This window comes from Neophocaena asiaeorientalis, unplaced genomic scaffold, assembly GCF_003031525.2.
Source record: "Neophocaena asiaeorientalis asiaeorientalis breed wild unplaced genomic scaffold, Neophocaena_asiaeorientalis_V1.1 scaffold540, whole genome shotgun sequence".
Lineage (NCBI taxonomy): Eukaryota > Metazoa > Chordata > Mammalia > Artiodactyla > Phocoenidae > Neophocaena > Neophocaena asiaeorientalis.
In genome coordinates this window covers 3790919-3808234 of record NW_020172141.1, presented here as the reverse complement: position 1 = coordinate 3808234, position 17316 = coordinate 3790919, and the positions used below count along the sequence as shown (strand labels likewise).

The 17316-nt window shown below is 58.4% G+C and overlaps 1 protein-coding gene and 3 non-coding genes across 4 annotated transcripts in view; 3 read left to right on the top strand and 1 right to left on the bottom strand.

Annotated features, from left to right (window-relative positions):
* Nucleotides 1-1544: 1544 nt before the first annotated feature.
* Nucleotides 1545-1611, top strand: LOC112405441 (small nucleolar RNA SNORD49). The gene has a single exon (XR_003004337.1). It is a non-coding gene; the product is annotated as a small nucleolar RNA SNORD49 (small nucleolar RNA).
* A 405-nt stretch (nucleotides 1612-2016) lies between these two features.
* On the top strand, nucleotides 2017-2087 carry LOC112405436 (small nucleolar RNA SNORD49). Its single transcript, XR_003004336.1, has one exon. It is a non-coding gene; the product is annotated as a small nucleolar RNA SNORD49 (small nucleolar RNA).
* A 720-nt stretch (nucleotides 2088-2807) lies between these two features.
* Nucleotides 2808-2880, top strand: LOC112405446 (small nucleolar RNA SNORD65). Its single transcript, XR_003004338.1, has one exon. It is a non-coding gene; the product is annotated as a small nucleolar RNA SNORD65 (small nucleolar RNA).
* A 75-nt stretch (nucleotides 2881-2955) lies between these two features.
* LRRC75A (leucine rich repeat containing 75A) overlaps nucleotides 2956-17316 on the bottom strand; it is a 35871-nt gene continuing 21510 nt past the window's right edge. Inside the window, exons 2-4 of the mRNA XM_024753402.1 lie at nucleotides 14835-14963; nucleotides 7286-7401; nucleotides 2956-5369 (exon numbers count right to left, since the gene is read on the bottom strand). Of these exons, the coding sequence (XP_024609170.1) occupies nucleotides 4850-5369; nucleotides 7286-7401; nucleotides 14835-14963 (765 nt within the window). The 3' untranslated portion in view covers nucleotides 2956-4849. The remainder of the gene's footprint in view (nucleotides 5370-7285; nucleotides 7402-14834; nucleotides 14964-17316) is intronic.

Sequence of the window (17316 nt, the reverse complement as noted above, 5' to 3'; positions counted from 1 at the left end):
AGGCTTGAGAGACTCCCGGCGCCCACGGGGGCCCTAGCTGGCACCAGCTAGGTTTTGCAGACGCCTCCTGCTCTCCTTGGCACCTGCAGTATATCCTTCGCGCAGGAAGGTGGACCTCGTGTGTGTCTGACTCCTAGGCTTGGCTCTCCCTAGAAGCCTCCCCTCCCTCCATTAAAATGCTACGCTTATTTGTAAAACCAGCTCAAAAACCCATGTCTCACTACCGCTTTTCCAGTTTTCACCCTTAGGGTAATGTGTGTTCGTAAGACGCGCGTGCACGGGTTGAATGTTTTTTAAGTGGCAAGAGCCGAGCCTGTTCCCACGCTGGGACGGAGGGAGGTTTCGCCGCTGGTGAGACGGGGCACAGCTGGAGGAGTCCCGAGGGAGAGGGGACGGCGGAAGGAGACTGAGGAGAGGGGTCGGAGAGTAGGGGGCTGTAGAGGTTCGTGCAGGGAGAGCAGACGGCACCGCCCCCCAGGGCCAGAAGCAGCTACGGTGTGTGCACACTTGCTGCGCGCTCAGGATCTGCAGGGTTTCAAGGGCGTGATCGCACGTGATGCGCAGAACCACCGTCTGTGGCCTCCGTCGCTCCACCTTCCAGAGGAGCAACCGGAAGCTCGCGACGGCGGACTCTTCGCTCGGTACGACCCGGCGGAGGGGCGGAGGGGCGGAAGGGCGGAAGGGCGGCGGAGCGGCGGGAAAGTCTCCAAACGGCTGGCGCGCACTGGGCCTGCGCACGCGCGCTGGGGCTCGCTGCGCCACTGTGACCCAGAATTCCACGGCCTCGGGAGAGACCATGGGCTCTGCGGAAGGGGGGAGTCCGGGGGCGGCGCCCGCACCATTAAACGGGCTGGAAGTTCCGTTGTCTTTTGCCATAATCCCCCTGCCTTCTGTGAAGGGTGGAATGTTCCGACTGCTTAAGAGGCTGGGACGGGTATTGTGGGGCTTTTCCACCGTAGGTGTCGGGCGGATGGTGCGGGGGGGTTCGTCTGGGCCAGTCCGCGGGCAGCAAGGGCGAGGGAGCCAAAGCTTTTTTTTTTCTTTTTTATTTTTCTTTCGGTACGCGGGCTTCTCACCGCTGTGGCCTCCCGTTGCGGAGCACAGGCTTCGGACGCACAGGCTCAGCGGCCATGGCTCACGGGCCCAGCCGCTCCGCGGCATGTGGGATCCTCCCGGGCCGGGGCACGAACCCGTGTCCCCTGCCTCGGCAGGCGGACTCTCAACCAGTGCGCCACCAGGGAAGCCCCAGAGCTTTTCTAATTTTTCGAACGATGTCCTCGGGCAGCCTAACTGGAGGGCGGCTGGCGGCTGCGTCCACGCGGGCCTCAGGGCGGGCGCTGTGGCCTTGTGTCCGAGTTTGGGGGCCGAGGCCCGAGGACCGCGTGTGTCTTCGTCCGGCCGGGCAGCCGCCGCCTCGGGACCGCTGACCCCGGGCTCGCCGCTGGGAGTGAGCACCTCCCGAGAGAACTAGGTAAGCGGGGCTGCCTGCACTCTAGGGCGCGGAACGACGTTCGTAGTGGGGCCGCAAGGGAGGTTTGCTTGGCTATCCTGATGATTCCGTAGCAAGTGCCGTCAGACGCGAGGACTGACGATTTTTACGCCCATCCGACCGCAGTCGCTGACACCTGATGCTTTACGTTACTGTAGCTGCCCGAGTCTGCCCTAAATGCACGCCCTAATGTTTGTTTCAGAGGGTAGACACTCGCTTTTGGAGACGGGAGCAGCGTCCCTACCCGAGGTTAAGAGCCAGTCTGGGTAAGGATTAATATGTATTGTAACTTAGCCGTGTCGGTCTTGCAACCTTAAATGCACTGAGAACTGCCTGGTGTCTTATCCCTGTTGTCGCTTTCATGCATTTGACGTAATTATGCGCTGCCTCGTTGCATAACTGCAACGGTTAGGAGGTTGCAGCCCCTAGTTATGTCTAAATCGCATCCGTATTCAGAAACGGATGCCTTAAGGCGGTTTTAGCCGAAGCCCAGGTCTCTGGGGCGGTACTGTGGTGAGGTGCTTGGCTGCTCTGATGAAATCACTAATAGGAAGTGCCGTCAGAAGCGATAACTGACGAAACCAGTTCCTGGCTGACTGCAGTCACGCGTCCTCACCAGTAGCTGGTGCTCAGGAGTAAGCTGGTCTGGACTGTGACCCATAATCTGTCTTCACCCAGGTTGCAAGTGAGTGAAGGGTGGCCAGCGCGTGATCACCGTATGGGAGCCCGAGCATTGGCCTGCTCCGAGGTAAGCTAGCTTTGGGCTCTGGAGAAGTTCGTGGTTGAGGAGGCCTAGCTGTTGATTCATGTGAAGTTGCTACTGGACCAGATATTGGCAGTGTCGTCCAGCTGACCTAATACTTTGTGTCGGTGCAGCCCTTGAGCATTATTGAGAAAACATCTGAGAACGATTTTGGTTGTGATGTCTGGACCGGACTGCAGAGTGAGCCCAGGAGTTCCTTTTGATGTCATGGCCGTATAGTCCTGAGCAAACTGCTTATCTGCTCTGAGATGCTCTGAAAATGGACAGCCTTAGGTCGTGTTGCAGTAACGTGACTGAACGAACGGAGGTTAAGACAATGGGAACTGCCTCCAGTTGCTTTTGGGATCTGCTCTCTGTCCATGGCTGCCTCATTCATCCCGCCAGGTTTTGAGCACTGAAGAGTGGGGTCGGCGCAGCAGAGCTCTAAAGCGGGCTGCGGCGGCAGCAGTACCCCAGCCCAAGAAGAGGTAAGATCTGGTCTACACAATGACCACCCCCACGGTAGAATGGATAAGCAGCTAGTTTTGTTGAAATGGATTTGCAGAAAAGGATATCAAGTGATGAAATCCCCTAAAAAAGCTGGAATTACCGGCAGATTGCGTGGTGGTGAACCTACGGTTTTCTGAAGATATCTTTTAGGCTGTGAATGACTGTTCTTGGAGTATAAAGTAAGATTAACTGATACTTAATTTCCTCGCAGGCTGTGCTGCGGCAGGGGCAGAATTTGAAGAGTCCAAAGGACCAGGGGCGGCCATCAGCTTGGGCCCTGAAAACCTGGGCCTCCCACGTTTGGTGTAGAAACACCTTGTGCTCAGTATCAGAGGGACATTCTTACCAATGAGAGCCAAGAAATGGATTTTCTGGGACCCCATCGACTGGCACTTCTGGTGTCACTAAATTCTTGAGTTTTCTTGTATCCCTTAACCAAAAGGAGTTTTTGTACTTTTAAATATTGTATAAGTGTGTTCTTGGGTAAGAGCCTGAGGTTTTTGAACTGGAAACCTCCTGAAATTTGTATTTCCATGCAGTTAACCATAAACAATGTAATAAAAGTACGGTCTTTGCTATTGGTTCTTACAAATGTGTATTTGAAGAAAAAGTCCGGTTTGATCACTGCTGACAAATATTTTAGCGGTCCAGGTACTAGTACTTGTCACCTTCCCTTAAGGTAGGTCTAAGCTGTTCTCCCCTCTTGAGACTTGGGGCAAAAATCCCAAAGCAGTTTAAGGCATCTGTAACACGTGAGTCCAGTCCCTGCCCCTCTGGGCTCTGTCTGCCCTTTTGCATAGCCTCCCTGTAGCTCCTGAAGCCCTACCCCACACCTGCCCAGGCAGCAGCAGGCAAGGTCCCACTGTCTGGCTCTTCACCCACCCCCAACTTGCCACCTTCCAGTGTGAAGGTCTTGGCTACCCCTCCTGGCTTGAGGCTGGAGGCATGTCAGGCTGTGCTTCCCTAGCCCTCTGCTGTTTGCCTGAGGGGCTCTTGTCTGGTTCACCAACACTGGGCACCAGAATGATTTTCTCTAGCTCAAGAATGATTGGTTCCCAGTCTCCCTGGACTTGCTAATTGTGCCTGAAAGGGATGACTTTTTAACCCGTAGGCCTTGGGTAAGGGGAAGGTAGGGTGAAAACCTTGGCTTTCTCCCCTTGGGAACCTCCGGTTTATTTTTTTCCCCTTCTCCCAGTTGTCTTGCTTGGAGGCACCTCATCTTTGTAGTCCTGGGTTTTCGGGAATGTGCTCAAAGTAGCAAGGATTACTTTGGGGACTCCATGGGGAGGGATTTTATGGGAAAAGGGTCCTTTTTGAAAGGAAGCAAGGCTCACTTTGGCCTGTACCCTAGGAACACCGATGCATGTGGAGTTCCACTAGGTGGAGATGCTGTGCGGTTTCTGAGTGGCATGCACTGTCTGCCCCAGACTTCTAGGATGTCCTAAATATTGGAGGGTATGGGGGGTGGCTGGTCCCGTGGCTAGGCCTCTGGGGTCACAGGCTGAAGGGTGAGCCTTGTAAATGGAGGCTGAGGCCAGGAAGTTGGTCCCAAGGAGCCTGGGCGCCACAAGGAAGAGGCAGACACCCCTCAGTCCAGATGGGGATGAGGCTCCTGGGGTCTCCAGCAGCCAGTCCCCTACCCCAACCATCAGCCAGGAGCTAGAGATTTCGACCTGCCTTGATCAGGGGCACATCCAGCATCTGGATATCTGTAATTCAGGACTGGAAAATCCAGGCTTAGATGCAGAGCCCCCACTACACCTCCTTTTCTGGGGGAGAAAGCTCTGACCGCTCACATTAACTCAAGCCTCCAGCATCCCCAGCCCCTACACGGCACCCACAAGTTGGGAAGCTGAGGGTTGGTTCCTCTTGAGCCAGGGATGACTGCTCAGGAGCCAAAAGGCAGATGTGGATTGACGAGGGGGTGATGGAGAGGACCAGAGAGGAATTACAGTCCTTTCCTAGATGCTACCATCTGGCTTCCTGGGTCGGGGGGAGGTGCTGCCAGGCCCATTCCGGATGGTGGCCCGCTACCCCGCTGGGAACGCCCGCCCTGCCTCAGCCATCCTACCCCAGCAGGACTCCCTGGAGAGGCCCCCACCTCCCTGTCACGTCTGAGATGCACCTGTAGTCTCCCTGGCCTCCTGGTCCCCTCCAGGGTCCTCCTGGCCCACAGTCTCGTCCCGGGCCTCGTCCCCACTGCCCGGGCCCTCGCCCAGCTCCAGGATGGTGGGCAGGTGGCCCTGCTTGGGGGAGCGCTTGCGCAGGCTGAGCAGGAAGGGCTGGGGCAGTGAGAAGATGTCCACGTTGTTGCCCAGGTCGATCCACGTGACGCTGGGGAACTTACTGGGGTCCTTCAGGGCGTCAGTGAGGTCGCGCAGCAGGGCCCGCGTCAGCCGGTTGCCGTTGAGGGCCAGCGTGGTCAGCCGGGGCAGCGTGCTGAGTGCTGGCAGTAGCTGCAGGACCATGTCGTCCGTGAGGCCCGTGAAGCCCAGCTCCACGCTATCCACCTGCTCCCCGCAGCGCTGCAGGTAGCCGGTCACCCGCTCCAGGTCACGGGGGGTCAGCGGGATGCCAGACAGGTCCACTGTGTTGTCCGGAGGGCTCCCGGCCAGGACTGCCTTGAGGCTGAAGGGGAGACGAGACAGCAGGGTTCAAGCGGGTGGGGCAGGCTTTTCTCAGGAGGCAGCCTCCGCTCAGCCCTCTGCCCGCGGGGCAGAGACCAGGGGCCCCGGTCCCCTTGCACTGCCCACATCTCAGCCTGGCTGCCCGGCGGGCAGAGCCTGGGGGATCACAGGGCAAGGCCCAAATGTTTTCTGCAGTGACTAAGGGGACATTCTGGGGCCAACGCCGGGGTCTGCACTGGACTCCTTCCTTCCTGCTTTTTTTTTTTTTTTTAATTTATTTTTTATTTTGGCTGCACCGGGTCTTAGTTGCGGCACGCAGGATCTTTAGTTGCGGCAGGCGGGCTTCGTCCCTCACGCGACCTTTAGTTAGTTCCTTAACCTCTGCGCCTCTGTTCTTTGCCTGAGAAATGAAGCCAACTGGGTACCACAGGGTTGTCATGTGAAACAATAAACGCAGTCAGAACAGCGCCCTGTGCAGGAGGGCGGCGAACGGCCGAGCTCCCTGCTCCCCCACGAGTGCCACAGATCTCGGAAGCCCCTCCTTCAAGACCATCTTCCCCACCAGACAGAGGGTCCTTGGGGGGGCCCTCGGGACGGCAGGCAGGGGAGGGCCAGGGGCCCCGAGCCTGGTGTGGGCTGCTGTCCACCCCTTTCCACTCCCTACCGCCCGCCACCCCTTGCTCTTCTTTCTCACCCGCTCCCTTGCTTGGGGGCCCAGATCTCCCAGCTTCCAGACACCCCAGGCGAGCCCCGAGGCTCCAACCCTGGGAAGGACAGGGAGTTGGAGGGGGCGCAGCACCTGTTACCATCAGCAGCCCTGGGATCACAGCTTGGGCTTCCCTGTCGGCCTCTTAGGAGAAAAAACAGGCCAAGGGAAGAGCTCGGTAAGAGTCCCAGCGGAGGGAACACAAGTGCAAAGGCCCTGAGGCTGGTAGAGCTCAGCGTGTCTGAAACAGCAGGAAGGCCAGTGTGTGGGCGGGGGCGGGCAGGGGACCATCACTTGGGCCTGAGTGGGTTTCAGTCAGCGGGACGGGGGGGCGTCCGAGTAGAGTAAGGCTCCTGAACGAAGAATGGACTGAGCGCCCTGTGTGCCAGGGAGACAGGAGGCCCCTGGGTCCCAGCAGAGCGTACCCTCCTGCATTTCCCTCCTCCAGAACTAGCGCACAAACAGACAGAACTGCCCTGTCCCCGCATTTGGTCCCTGCCCTCAGCCCACCCGGCGCCCCCTTTGGTGACTTCCTCCACGGGGGCCCAGAGCTCTTCTGCTCAGCGAGGGGGCTGGCCTTCCCCTGCTGTCTGTGGGGCCTGGAGGAGCCTGCGCGCCAGCAGGGCCCTGCCAGAGCCTCGGGACCCCGGCCGCTCCACTCCGTGATTTGCAAGCGGTTCCCCTCTGCTGCTTTCTGCGGTGCTGTTCTGGCGCCCAGGTCCTGTGTCCCAGTGTCCCCTCTGCCCCCAGGGTGCAGGGGGCCACACGAGCCCTGAGGGTCCTCACTGCTGTACGCCAGGGACAAGGCCGGGGTCTGGGTCCCCCTGGGAGACATCAGGAGGGCTGGGGGGAGGGAGGTGGTGGGGCGAGTGCCCGCATTCAGCGCACCAGGATCAGAAACCCCTCTTGTCCCCCTCCCCCAGCGTCAGAACGGGCGCGCACCCCCAGATCCCACCACACACAGCGGGGCCCGGCCGCCAGCATCTCCCAGGGCTCCTGCCCACCTGGAATGCCCACCCTGCCTGCCACTTTCCCCCGGCCCCCAGCCCTTCACTTCACCTTCTCCAAGCAGCTCTTGCCCTCCCCCCACGGCCCTGGGACGGAGTGCTGTTCCTCCAGCGCCCGGCCCAGCACAGGTGGCTTTGAGCTGCCCTTGTAGGAGGCGGCTGGGTGGCGGCGGCGGAGACCCGCCTCGGGTGACCGCGACTCACCAGGCCTGTGGCTTCCTCTTCACCAGCCCGCGATGGCGCCTCCACTGGGAATGGGGGCTGAGGTGGTAGGTCAGCTGCCGGCACAGCTTCTCCATGGCGCCCAGCGCGTCGCCCTCCTGCAGAGGAAGCCACAGGTCCCTGAGTCGATGGAGCAGGCAGGGAGCCCAGGCCCCCACCTCCAGCTTCCTGCCTCTGCGGGACTAGCATGGACCCCAGGCCGAGCTGGGGAGGCCTGCTGTGCGGGCCCAAGGTGGCCGCCCTGAACAGGGAGCAGGGGTTGCAAACTCATCTGCACGATGGTTTTAGTTTTGTGAATTCGTTGCTATCATTGAAACACCTGAGATTTCTAGAGACGTCTGGATTCCAGGTGATCTGACAGTTGACCCCTCAGCCAGGGTCGCCACGGTCCCTGCTGCTCCCCGATGCCCAGGGTCACCTTATCATGCCCACTCGCTCACCTGACAGATACCCGCTGGGTCCCTGCTAGGTGCCGGGCACTTGCTCTAGAAGCTGGGGACTCAACCACAAGCAAACGTCCTTGCTCGCGTATTCCACACAGCAAAGGGGACGGTGAACTACTTTACCACGTCTCTTCTGCCCACGTCAACGGTGGGGAAATAAAAGAAGGAGGCGCCAGTTCATTCATCTCTGTTACCTGTCTGGCCCATCAGCATTTGACCTTGAGACCCTGGGTGTTACGGCCTGAATTGTGTCCCTCCGCCAAGTTCTTAAATTGAAGTCCTAATCCCCAGTACCTCAGAATGTGGCTGTATTTGGAAATTGGGCCTCTAAAGAGTAATTAAGGTAAAATGAGATCACTGCGGTGGGCCCTAATCCTATACGACTGGTGTCCTCATGAGACGAGATCAGGACACAGACATGTACAGAGGGGAGACCATGTGAGCACACAGGGAGAAGACGGCCATCTACACGCCAAGGAGAGACGCCTCGGAAGAAACCAACCCTGCTGACGCCTTGATCTCGGACTTCCAGCCTCCGGAACTGTGAGGAAATACATTTCTGTTGTTTAAGTGGTATTTTTGTCATGGCAGCCCCAGCAAACAAATACGCTGGGTTAAAGGATGCAGCAGAGAGATTTCAGAGGCTCCAACTCTGTCTCAAGGGGAGTCGATTCAACGAAGAGTCCCCGAGGCCTGGGAGACTGAGTGGCCCAGAGCGTGTGCTCCCACCAGATGGTCCAGTGCCAAGGGCCAAGGCCAGGAAGTACCAGGCACGGATGCAAACCCACTTGCAGACAGCAACGTGACGTGGTGAGGTCAACCGTGAGCCTGGGGCCAGTGCCCAGCAGGGCACCTGGTACAGAGTGGCTGCTCAGTAAAGGCTGGCTTGATTATTACCGTTATCATCATCACGCTGTTAGTGCTGTCCGCCCCCCCACCATCTGCTGTTTGGCCCTCCAAGGTTTCAGGTTACCTGTGGTCAACCTCGGTCTGAAAATATTACGCGGAAACTTCCAGAAATAAACTCAGAAGTTTACAATTGTGCGTCATTCTGGGCAGCGCGAGGAAGGTGCCTGCCGTCCCACTCCTTCCCGCCTGGGACATAAATCATCCCTTTGTATAGTGCATCATCGCTGCGTATGTTGCCTGCCCTTTAGTGCAGGAAAAACAGTGTTTTTAGGGTTTGGTGCTCTCTGCGGTTTCAGGCATCCCATGAAGGTCTTGGAACGTATCCCAAGGATCACGGTGCTGGCCGGGGTGAAGGCCAACTTTGGAGGCCAAAGGGGGAAGGGGAGGGGCTGGCACATCTCGAGCTGAGGGTCTGCACCCAGGACCCCTGCATGCTGGAATCACCCAGAGCTTTAGACAACACTGCTGCCTGGGCCACCCCGCAGCGATGGGTGGGCAGCTCGGGCACGGGGACTTTTAAAAGCTCCACCGGTGATTCCCCTGTGCTGCCAGGTGGACACACATGAAAGACAAGAAGGACCAGCGGGTGGGGTGTGGTGGTCTGCCCGGCATCACCCCTGCGACCACGCGGGACAGAACGTGGTCAGTCTCCCACATCACCCGTGCCAAAGCCGAAGAATGAGCTCCTGGCCCTAAACCTAACCTTCCGCAGGGCTTCCAAAATCGGGGGCCACGTACTCTCCCTCCGCCCTCCAGGCCCGGAAGGAAGAAACAGGAAAAGAGGCGGCAAAAGCAGCCGCCGCAGTGTGCCGACACTGCCACCAGGGGGCAGCCGCGCGCAGGGCGAGGCCCCCAACCTGAGCCTGTTTCCTCATCTACTAAACAGGGACAGAATATGTGGTCACTTAACAGCGGATCTGAGACCGAACGTGAGCTAATGTCCTCGGAAGTGAGAGCCCCTCCGCTTGTCTGGACTAAAGAAACACAGCTAACCTTTACCGAGTTATATTACCTACTATACGCTGGGCACTAACTCACAGCCATCCCATGAAACAGGGGCCCCTACAATCCCGCTTGACAAATGCGGGAACCGAGGCACCAAGAAGTGGAGGGGGTGGCAGGCCACTCGACGTGTAGGATGGCGTCAGGATCCAAACCCCGCAGCCGCTCTGAGGCTGGGCTCTGCTCTGCCCTTGAGGGATGAATCCTTTGCGAAGGTTGGTTCAAGTAGCTTCTATCGTTTGCAAACCAGAAAAGCCTCAAGCAAGCCCACCTACGTTTTCCCAACCCCATCACTTTCGGAAGCCCCCTCCAGGCCTCCTCCTGCAGGAAGAGGACTAAGCAGGATTCGCCCAGCGTGGAGGACGAGGAAGGAAGGGGAGGAAGGAGGCGAAGAAGGAGGATGCTGGCCCCTCTCCTCTTATTCGGAAAGCTGCGGGGCCCAGCAGCGCTTTTGTGGAACCACAACCCACTCCCAAGCCACAGCTGACCGGTCCAGAGGCGGACCCTGGGGGAGTCCCGACTTGGGACAAGACTCCTCGGGGGTTGAACACTGACAAGTCAACTCAGGAGCCCTGGGCAGCCATGAGGTGTGGGTACGGGGGGGCGGGGAGTGAGGCTGGGTGGAGCAGAGGGAGGGGGGCAGGTGTCTGTGCTGTTTGGGGTTCTAGTGCCTCTTTCAAGCTTGGCTGCCACCGGGAAGGATAAGTCCTCTTCCTGGCTCGAGGCAGGCCGCGGAGGCTTCTGTTTCTTGCAACAGAGGAGGCTGCAAGGCAGGCTGCGGAATCTGCGGCTTTCCCTCCCACCGGTGGAGAAGGAAGGAGGGGGAGGGGCTGTGGCGCAAGTCGGGTACACTGGGCACCGGCCCAGCGCCGCTGACCGCGGGCCTCGGAGAAGACCCTGCCTGAGGGACTCACTGACCCATTGGGAGAGAGGCCCACGGCAGACCTGCAGGCCCCTCCGGGCCGGGTCGCCGTGTCCCTCCGACTCCCCTGCCGTCTTCAACCCCCCACCCCAAGAAGTGTAGCAAGCACAGCCCCGACCGCTCTGCACCCAAGGCTTCCTCACTCAGTCATCAGACATGACTGCCCTGTCTACTGCACCCTGGACGCTGCTCCAGATCCGGAGACTGTGCTGGGTTGTTTGTTCACTCCCCACCCCGCTCTCTGTGCTGGGAAGGCTGAGCTCTTACAGACGGCACCACCCGGCCCTCCTGCTCCTGGCTGTCAGTGCGACTCAGCTAACGGGAGGGAGGTCAGAGGGCAGGAGAGAAAGGCCCAGGATTAACTCTTCTCACTCTCACCCTGCTTTAGCCAGCCTCCAAGTCGGCCCCCACGGATGCTGGCCTCCTGGCAGGGTACAGCCTCCTTCCACACTGCGTTAGGGCTGATTGGGTGATCAAGACGCTACGGCAGCAGGGACAGTATGCGATGTCTGAGGCTGGCTCATAGAAGACACTGTGCTTCTCCCTTGCTCTCGGGGATCACCCCCTCTGGGGCGAGCCAGCTGCCCTGATGTGAGGAAGCTCAAGCAGTCCTGTGGACCGGTCACGGGGCTCGGAGCTAAGGCTTCCCACCAGCAGCCATGCTACCCTGCCAGTCCCCGTCCAGCCACCAGGACTCGCAGCCTGGGCCAATGTCCAGAGCCCCTAACTAGAACCCCCCGCCTGTGCTGCTCCTGAATTCCTGACCTGCAGAGATGGATCAATGGTGAATGTCTGTTGTTTTAAGCCACCATGCTTTGGGGTGACTTGCTATGCAGCAATAGAAAATACAATAAAATATAAAAGAAGAAAAAAAACACAAGGTGGCTCTGGGAGAGCTCCTCAACAAATCACTGAGCATACACCCTCATTTTAGTGTCTGCTGGTGGGAAGCCTGACAGTGGACATGATGGAACAGACGTGCTGGGTGGGAAGGAAGGAGTCCCTAAAACTTCCCGCGACATGATCCGTGCTGATAGGGGGATTTGTTCTGGGTGATTTAGGGACACCCAGGCGGAGATGTCCAGGACCGGGGAGCCTTTTGAGTCTAAAGCCAGGCTGCAGATACAGACTTGGGATTCATCAATACGCAGTCAGGGGCGGGATGGGGTTTTGCTTCTTCCCCCTTCTGCGGGCAGGCACAGACCCAGCCCTTTCTAGGGTCTCGGCCCACACCCTGCTGGGGTACAGGAGGGGGTTTCTGGTAGGTTGAGAAAATAGACAGGATTCATTCGAGGTGGTCATCTTAGCAGTGGGAAGGATTATGTGTCTTGTGGATGCTTCACCAGGAGTTGGACCAGAAAGGGCTACTTTCTTCGTCCCCTCTCACAGCTAAGGGAGACCCCACCCCCCCCTTTTGTCTACAACCTCCCGGCACACACTTGGGCTGATCTGAAATTCTCAGATGAAAGAGGTCCGAGCAGCAAGGCCTGGCTAGCCCGGAGCCAGCTCACATGGGTTTGTGTGTGTGTGTGTGTGTGTGTGTGTGTGTGTGTGTGTGTGTGTGCAGAGGCCGCCCCCATCATCAGCTTGGGGACCTCAGAGCCAGGATCTCCCACCCATGCCTCAACCCCAGCTGGGAGAGTCCTTCCAGAGGGCCTCTCCTGCCACGTGGCCTTGGGTACGGGGAGGGGACTGGCCAGGCCCTAGGCCTCCAGCGGGGTGGACCCCACTCTGGCTGCCTCTGGAAATCTGGCGATCAGCCTGTTGATTTCCAAGACTCTGAGTCCACAGGGGCTGGGCCTGAGGCCGCGACATTCTTGCTTCTGTGTCCCACAACTGACCTGCTAAGTCTGAGCACCCTGCCTGGCACGTGGTCAGTGCCCACAGACTGGTTACACCTCGGCTCCTGGGTATGAGGCTCTCGGCAGTGCCGGGCACACGCCCACGCTTCCTGTAAATCATCTCACTGAGCTCTCGAAACAGCTTTATAGGGGAGGGCATGGCTATGTCCACGTTCGGGTTGAGGAAAACGAAGTTCAGCTAATTAAGTGACCTAGAAGGTTACACCTGTGTGATGGACGGAATGTTTGTCCCCCTCCGCCCCCAGTTCATATGCTGAACCCCAATCCCAACGTGATGGTGTCTGGAGGGAGGGCCTTTGGGAGGTGATTAGGATTGGATGAGGCCACGAGGGTTATCGGAAGAGACCAGAGAGCTAGCTCACCTCCTTTCTGCCACGTAAGGCCACAAGGAGAAGGTGGCCGCCTGCAAACCACAGAGAGCGTCCTCACCAGAACCTGACCAGGCCGGCACCCTGATCTCAGCCCTCCCGCCTCCAGAACTGTGAGAGAGAAGTGCCTGTTGTTTATTAGCCACCCAGTCAATGGTAATTTGATGTAGGAGCCTGAGCAAAACCACCTATGAATGGCCCTCCAGCCCTCCCCAGTGGAGGGGACAGACGGCAGTGCAGGACCCCTTGGCCTCAGCCCGCAGCCCCTTAGCCCTGTCCTGTTTCCTGGGGTCGACATGGGCAGTTGGCCACCTGCAGACCCACCTGCGTGGAGGGAGGGGAGCACTGGAACTGCCCCCAAACAGGACCCTCCTCCCCAGCCCAGCCCAGGTCTTGTGAGCCCCACGGAGCACTGATGGCCCAGAGATCCAGCACCTGACCGCTGGCCTGCCCTGCCCAGCAGTGGGGCCCAAACGCTGGGGTTCTCACCTGGGCCGTAACCTTTCTCAGATCGCTTCATCACCTGTATTTCGTCTTCCTCAACTCTAAGATGGGCATAAAAAACAGTCCTCTCCTATTGAGCTGCTCTGAGTGCCCTGTCATCTGTCACTCCTCTCACCTGTGGGCAACTAAATCCATGCTCTGGAAAGGGCAGGGGTCTGGCACCCACAAGGCCTCCTACGGCCTGGTCTCAGCTCCCCAGGAGAGCCAGGAATACCCTGAATGAGAAGCAGGCGGTTCCAGCTGCAGCCGGTCCCCTGTGGCTCCTGCACCAGCTCCTCGACCCCAGGCCTTGGGGCTCCCAGTCTGCCGACACTAATTACCTGTCACACGTCTGAGCCCAGCACCCCTGCCTCTTGCTGTATCCCTCCACCAACCCACCCCACACCTGCCCCGACGGGCTCCCAGCCCTCCATGGCCAGCCCCCCACCTTGAAGTCTTGACACCAGGCAGTCCAGAGAGAAGCCAGAGAGAAGGCCCTAGACAAAGCACCAGATGGAGGTGCCACCCCAGATCAAGGTTCCAGCCCCTGGGCGCCCGGGCCAGGTGCGGCGTGGGCTTGGGAACCGCCTCTCGCCCTGATCCTAGGTCCTGCTGTGAAGTGGAGGCCGCCCCAGGCACTCCTCCATCCTGCTCTGGCTTCCTGCCCCTTCCTTCCTGCTGCAAGGAAGTGCATCTCTTGGAAGCTGCTGGAAATTGAGGGATGGGAGGGAAGAAACCAAAACAGAGAGAAAAGCCCAAGTGTGGAGCTGCCCTGCCCTGGCCCTCCTGTCCCTGCCTGGGTCCCAGCCTGGACTGTGGAGCCAGCAGGAAGAGGGGCAGATCCCCCAGACCCAGAGGGGCTGGGCAGCGCCCACAGAGCCTGGAGAGCCTCAGAGCCAGGCAGGAAGGGGACAGGAGTGAAGTGGGTGGGTGTAAAATGACACTTGGCCTCAGAGAGGAGGACAAGTGGGCGTGGTGGGGACTGCAGCAAACAGAGCGGCATGTAGGGCCACAGCTACATTTGCTTACACAGCGCCTTTGTGCAAAGAAGACAAAGCCCCTCTCTAGGTGGACACAGTCTTGCACCCGTGCCCCCGGCTGGTGGGCAGAGAGAGGGCTGGACCAAGCTGTCACCTGTCTCCCCGACCCCTGCCACCTCTGTGTACACATCTTTGTGCAGGGTACAGCCTACACGACCGTACCTGTTGGCTCTGGCCCCAGGTAACAGGGGTGGCTACTCAGCTCCAGGCCTGTAGAAATGAAGAGCTTCCCATTTTTCAAGGGCAGCTAATATGGGGATTGTGTGAAATACTCTGAGGTTTACAATGAATCCAGATTTACTGCAGCCCGTGGGCCAAACGAGGCCAGCGCTGATGGTCCCATCTGAGGACCACCCCACCCTAGGTCCCCTGGGCCCCCTCTGCCGTGGATGCTGGGCCTTAGGGCAGGGTGACCAGCCCCCCTCGGGCACCGGGCTGCTCTGCCCAGGAAGCTCCCCCCTTACACCCTGGAGCTTGCTGGCTCAGACCACGGCCACCCTACCGGCTTGGGACAGTGGATGTAGCGTGCCAGGCTGATGATGAGGTCGTGTGTGATGGGGTCCACCAGGTTCCTGAAGCTGGCGTAGCGGTACAGGACGTCGTCCAGCGAGGTTGACTCCATGCCTAGGTCCTGCAAGAGGGAAGGATGCCCAGAGGTCAGCGAGGCCCACCTTACCCTGGAGCCCCGCCCAACATGCCCAGAGTACCCCCTGGCCAGGGAGGAGACCCCTCCAAAGAGGTTTCCCATCCCACATGGAAGCATTTACAGAAATTCCCCCGGAGGCCAGACAAGCCCCTGCAGAGACGGCCCTCCCCAGATAGCACCCCAGCCTTTGCCTCTCCAGTTCCCCCGAGGATGAAGCCAAGGGCTGTGGGCCACAGCGCTGGTGGCTGCTTCTGCACGAAATTTGGAAACGGCGTGATAGTAAAACTCCCGTGCTTTGTGACAGGACCACGTATTGATATTTATTTGCTTTCTTTTTGCTTCTGGGGTCATTTTTACTGCTCCTTCTGTGAAGGACCCCGCCTTGGTGTTCCTTTGCCTTGGGAGGCTGGGTCTCTGAGTTGTGGGGTTAAAAGGAGAAGCTGCCAGGCACCCAGAAGAAGACCCCACCAGCCCTCCCCCTAAGAAAGGGTGTCAAGTGCAGTCCTCGTAACAGGAGGGGCTGGAGCACAGAGGCAAGGGGTACGGGGTGGGCGGGGGCCATGGCAGAAACCTCTGGGGCAGAGGTTCCCCAAGCCTGGGGAGGGGCAAGGGCTGGGAGCATCTGCAGAGACCCCTGTCCACCAGCAAGAGACCCCACGGGCTTGGCCAAGAGCAGTGACCGGTCTGGGTCCTAATCCCCGGGGCCTCACTCCAAATGTTCTGGACTGTACAAGACCCGAAGATCCTTGTCCAACCCCAGGAAAGGGGCAGGCCCCCCAGACACGGCTAAGCTTGAATTTCCCACCAGCCAAGCTGGCGGGGGCTTGAAACAGAGTTAATTGCTTTAGAGAAGTAAAGAAAGATGGTTTTCTACCCCAGGGTGTTGTACTACACTTTGTGCCCTCTGTCTGTGGAAGAGCTTGGGTATGGCTTCTGACTCTTCTCAAACCCCCTCTCCAGTTTCTGTTGTCCTTGGCGGGAGCTGTGGTTCCCTCCTAGCTTGGGGCCTTGCACAGAGCAGAAAGGAACGAGGACATTCCCATCTGAGGACCACCCCACCCTAGGTCCCCTGGGCCCCCAAGCCATATGTGGAGCTGCCCCATCACCGCCTAGAGAAGGAAGGCTCCCAGCCTGGGTTGCCATGGTCCAGCGACCTGCGGACAGGAATGTGTGGGTGACAGGTGAGTCCCAGCTGGGGTTTGCTCCCTTGTCATTTCTGTGAGTTATCCTGAACTTTTCTAAATACCTTCCCCATGTGATTCTTAGAAATTCCCTGAAAGCAAGTAGGCTGGGTTTCATTATTCCCAATTTACAGATGAAGAAGCTAAGGCTCAGAGCAGCTGACTTTGTTTTTAACTAACCGTCAGAATTTCAGGAATGGAATGTACGACTGGTGACTATAGTTAGCACAGCTGTGTGGTATATTTGAGAGTTGTGAGGAGAGTAGATTCTAAAAATTCTCATCACAAGGAAGAAAACATGTTTTCAAACTATATGAGGTGATGAATGTTAACTAAACGTATTGTGGTAATTATTTTGCAATATTTGTAAGTCAAGTAATTATGCTGTACACCTTAAGCTTAGTGCCAAGTCAATTATATCAGTAACACAGAAAGAAAAATAAATTGCATGTAATAAAGATGTTAAAAAAAAAAAAGAATTTCAGGAATGGTAGGGGTGGGCTTCCACGTGGGCCTAGGGCCTGTCTTGGGAGGATCTGCCTTGTCTACCCGTGGGGTGAGCTGGGCAGCAAGCAGGCTGGAGGGCGGGGATGCTGCCCTGTGGTTTGGCCGCTGACATTTCTAAGAGCAAAGAGAGAAAGGGCTTTGCTGGGGTATCTGGAGGGGCCGTGCTCTCTGTCCCATGGGGAACCTCGTGAGTCCAGGTCCTAGCGGGGTCCCCCCCCCCCCCCCCGCCTCAATGGTTCCGGGACCTCTGCCTCCACCTCCCTGTTGGAAGAAATGGGTCTCGAGTGCCATCGAGGACACAAGGGGCCAGCCTTGGGCTGTTTCTGTTCCGCAGGAATGAGCCTCAGAGGCAGCGGCCGTGCCCGGCGCCAGGTTCTCTGGCTGCGGAGATAATTGACACGGTCTGGCGTGGACGCGGTGAGGGAGGCGCCGGATCAGGGTGCGGACAGGTCCAATCCTGCCGTGAACCTGTCCCCACCCTGCTTGTCCGGCCCCTCAGCCTCTCGGGAGGCATCCGGGGCACGCTACCTGTGTCACTGCGTCTCAGCCTCCTCGTATGTAAAATGGGGACGGTGACCCCGCGTCACAGGTGGGCGAGGGACATAAACCTAGTAACACAGGGTAACGCCTCCGCAGGGAAGAGAATCACC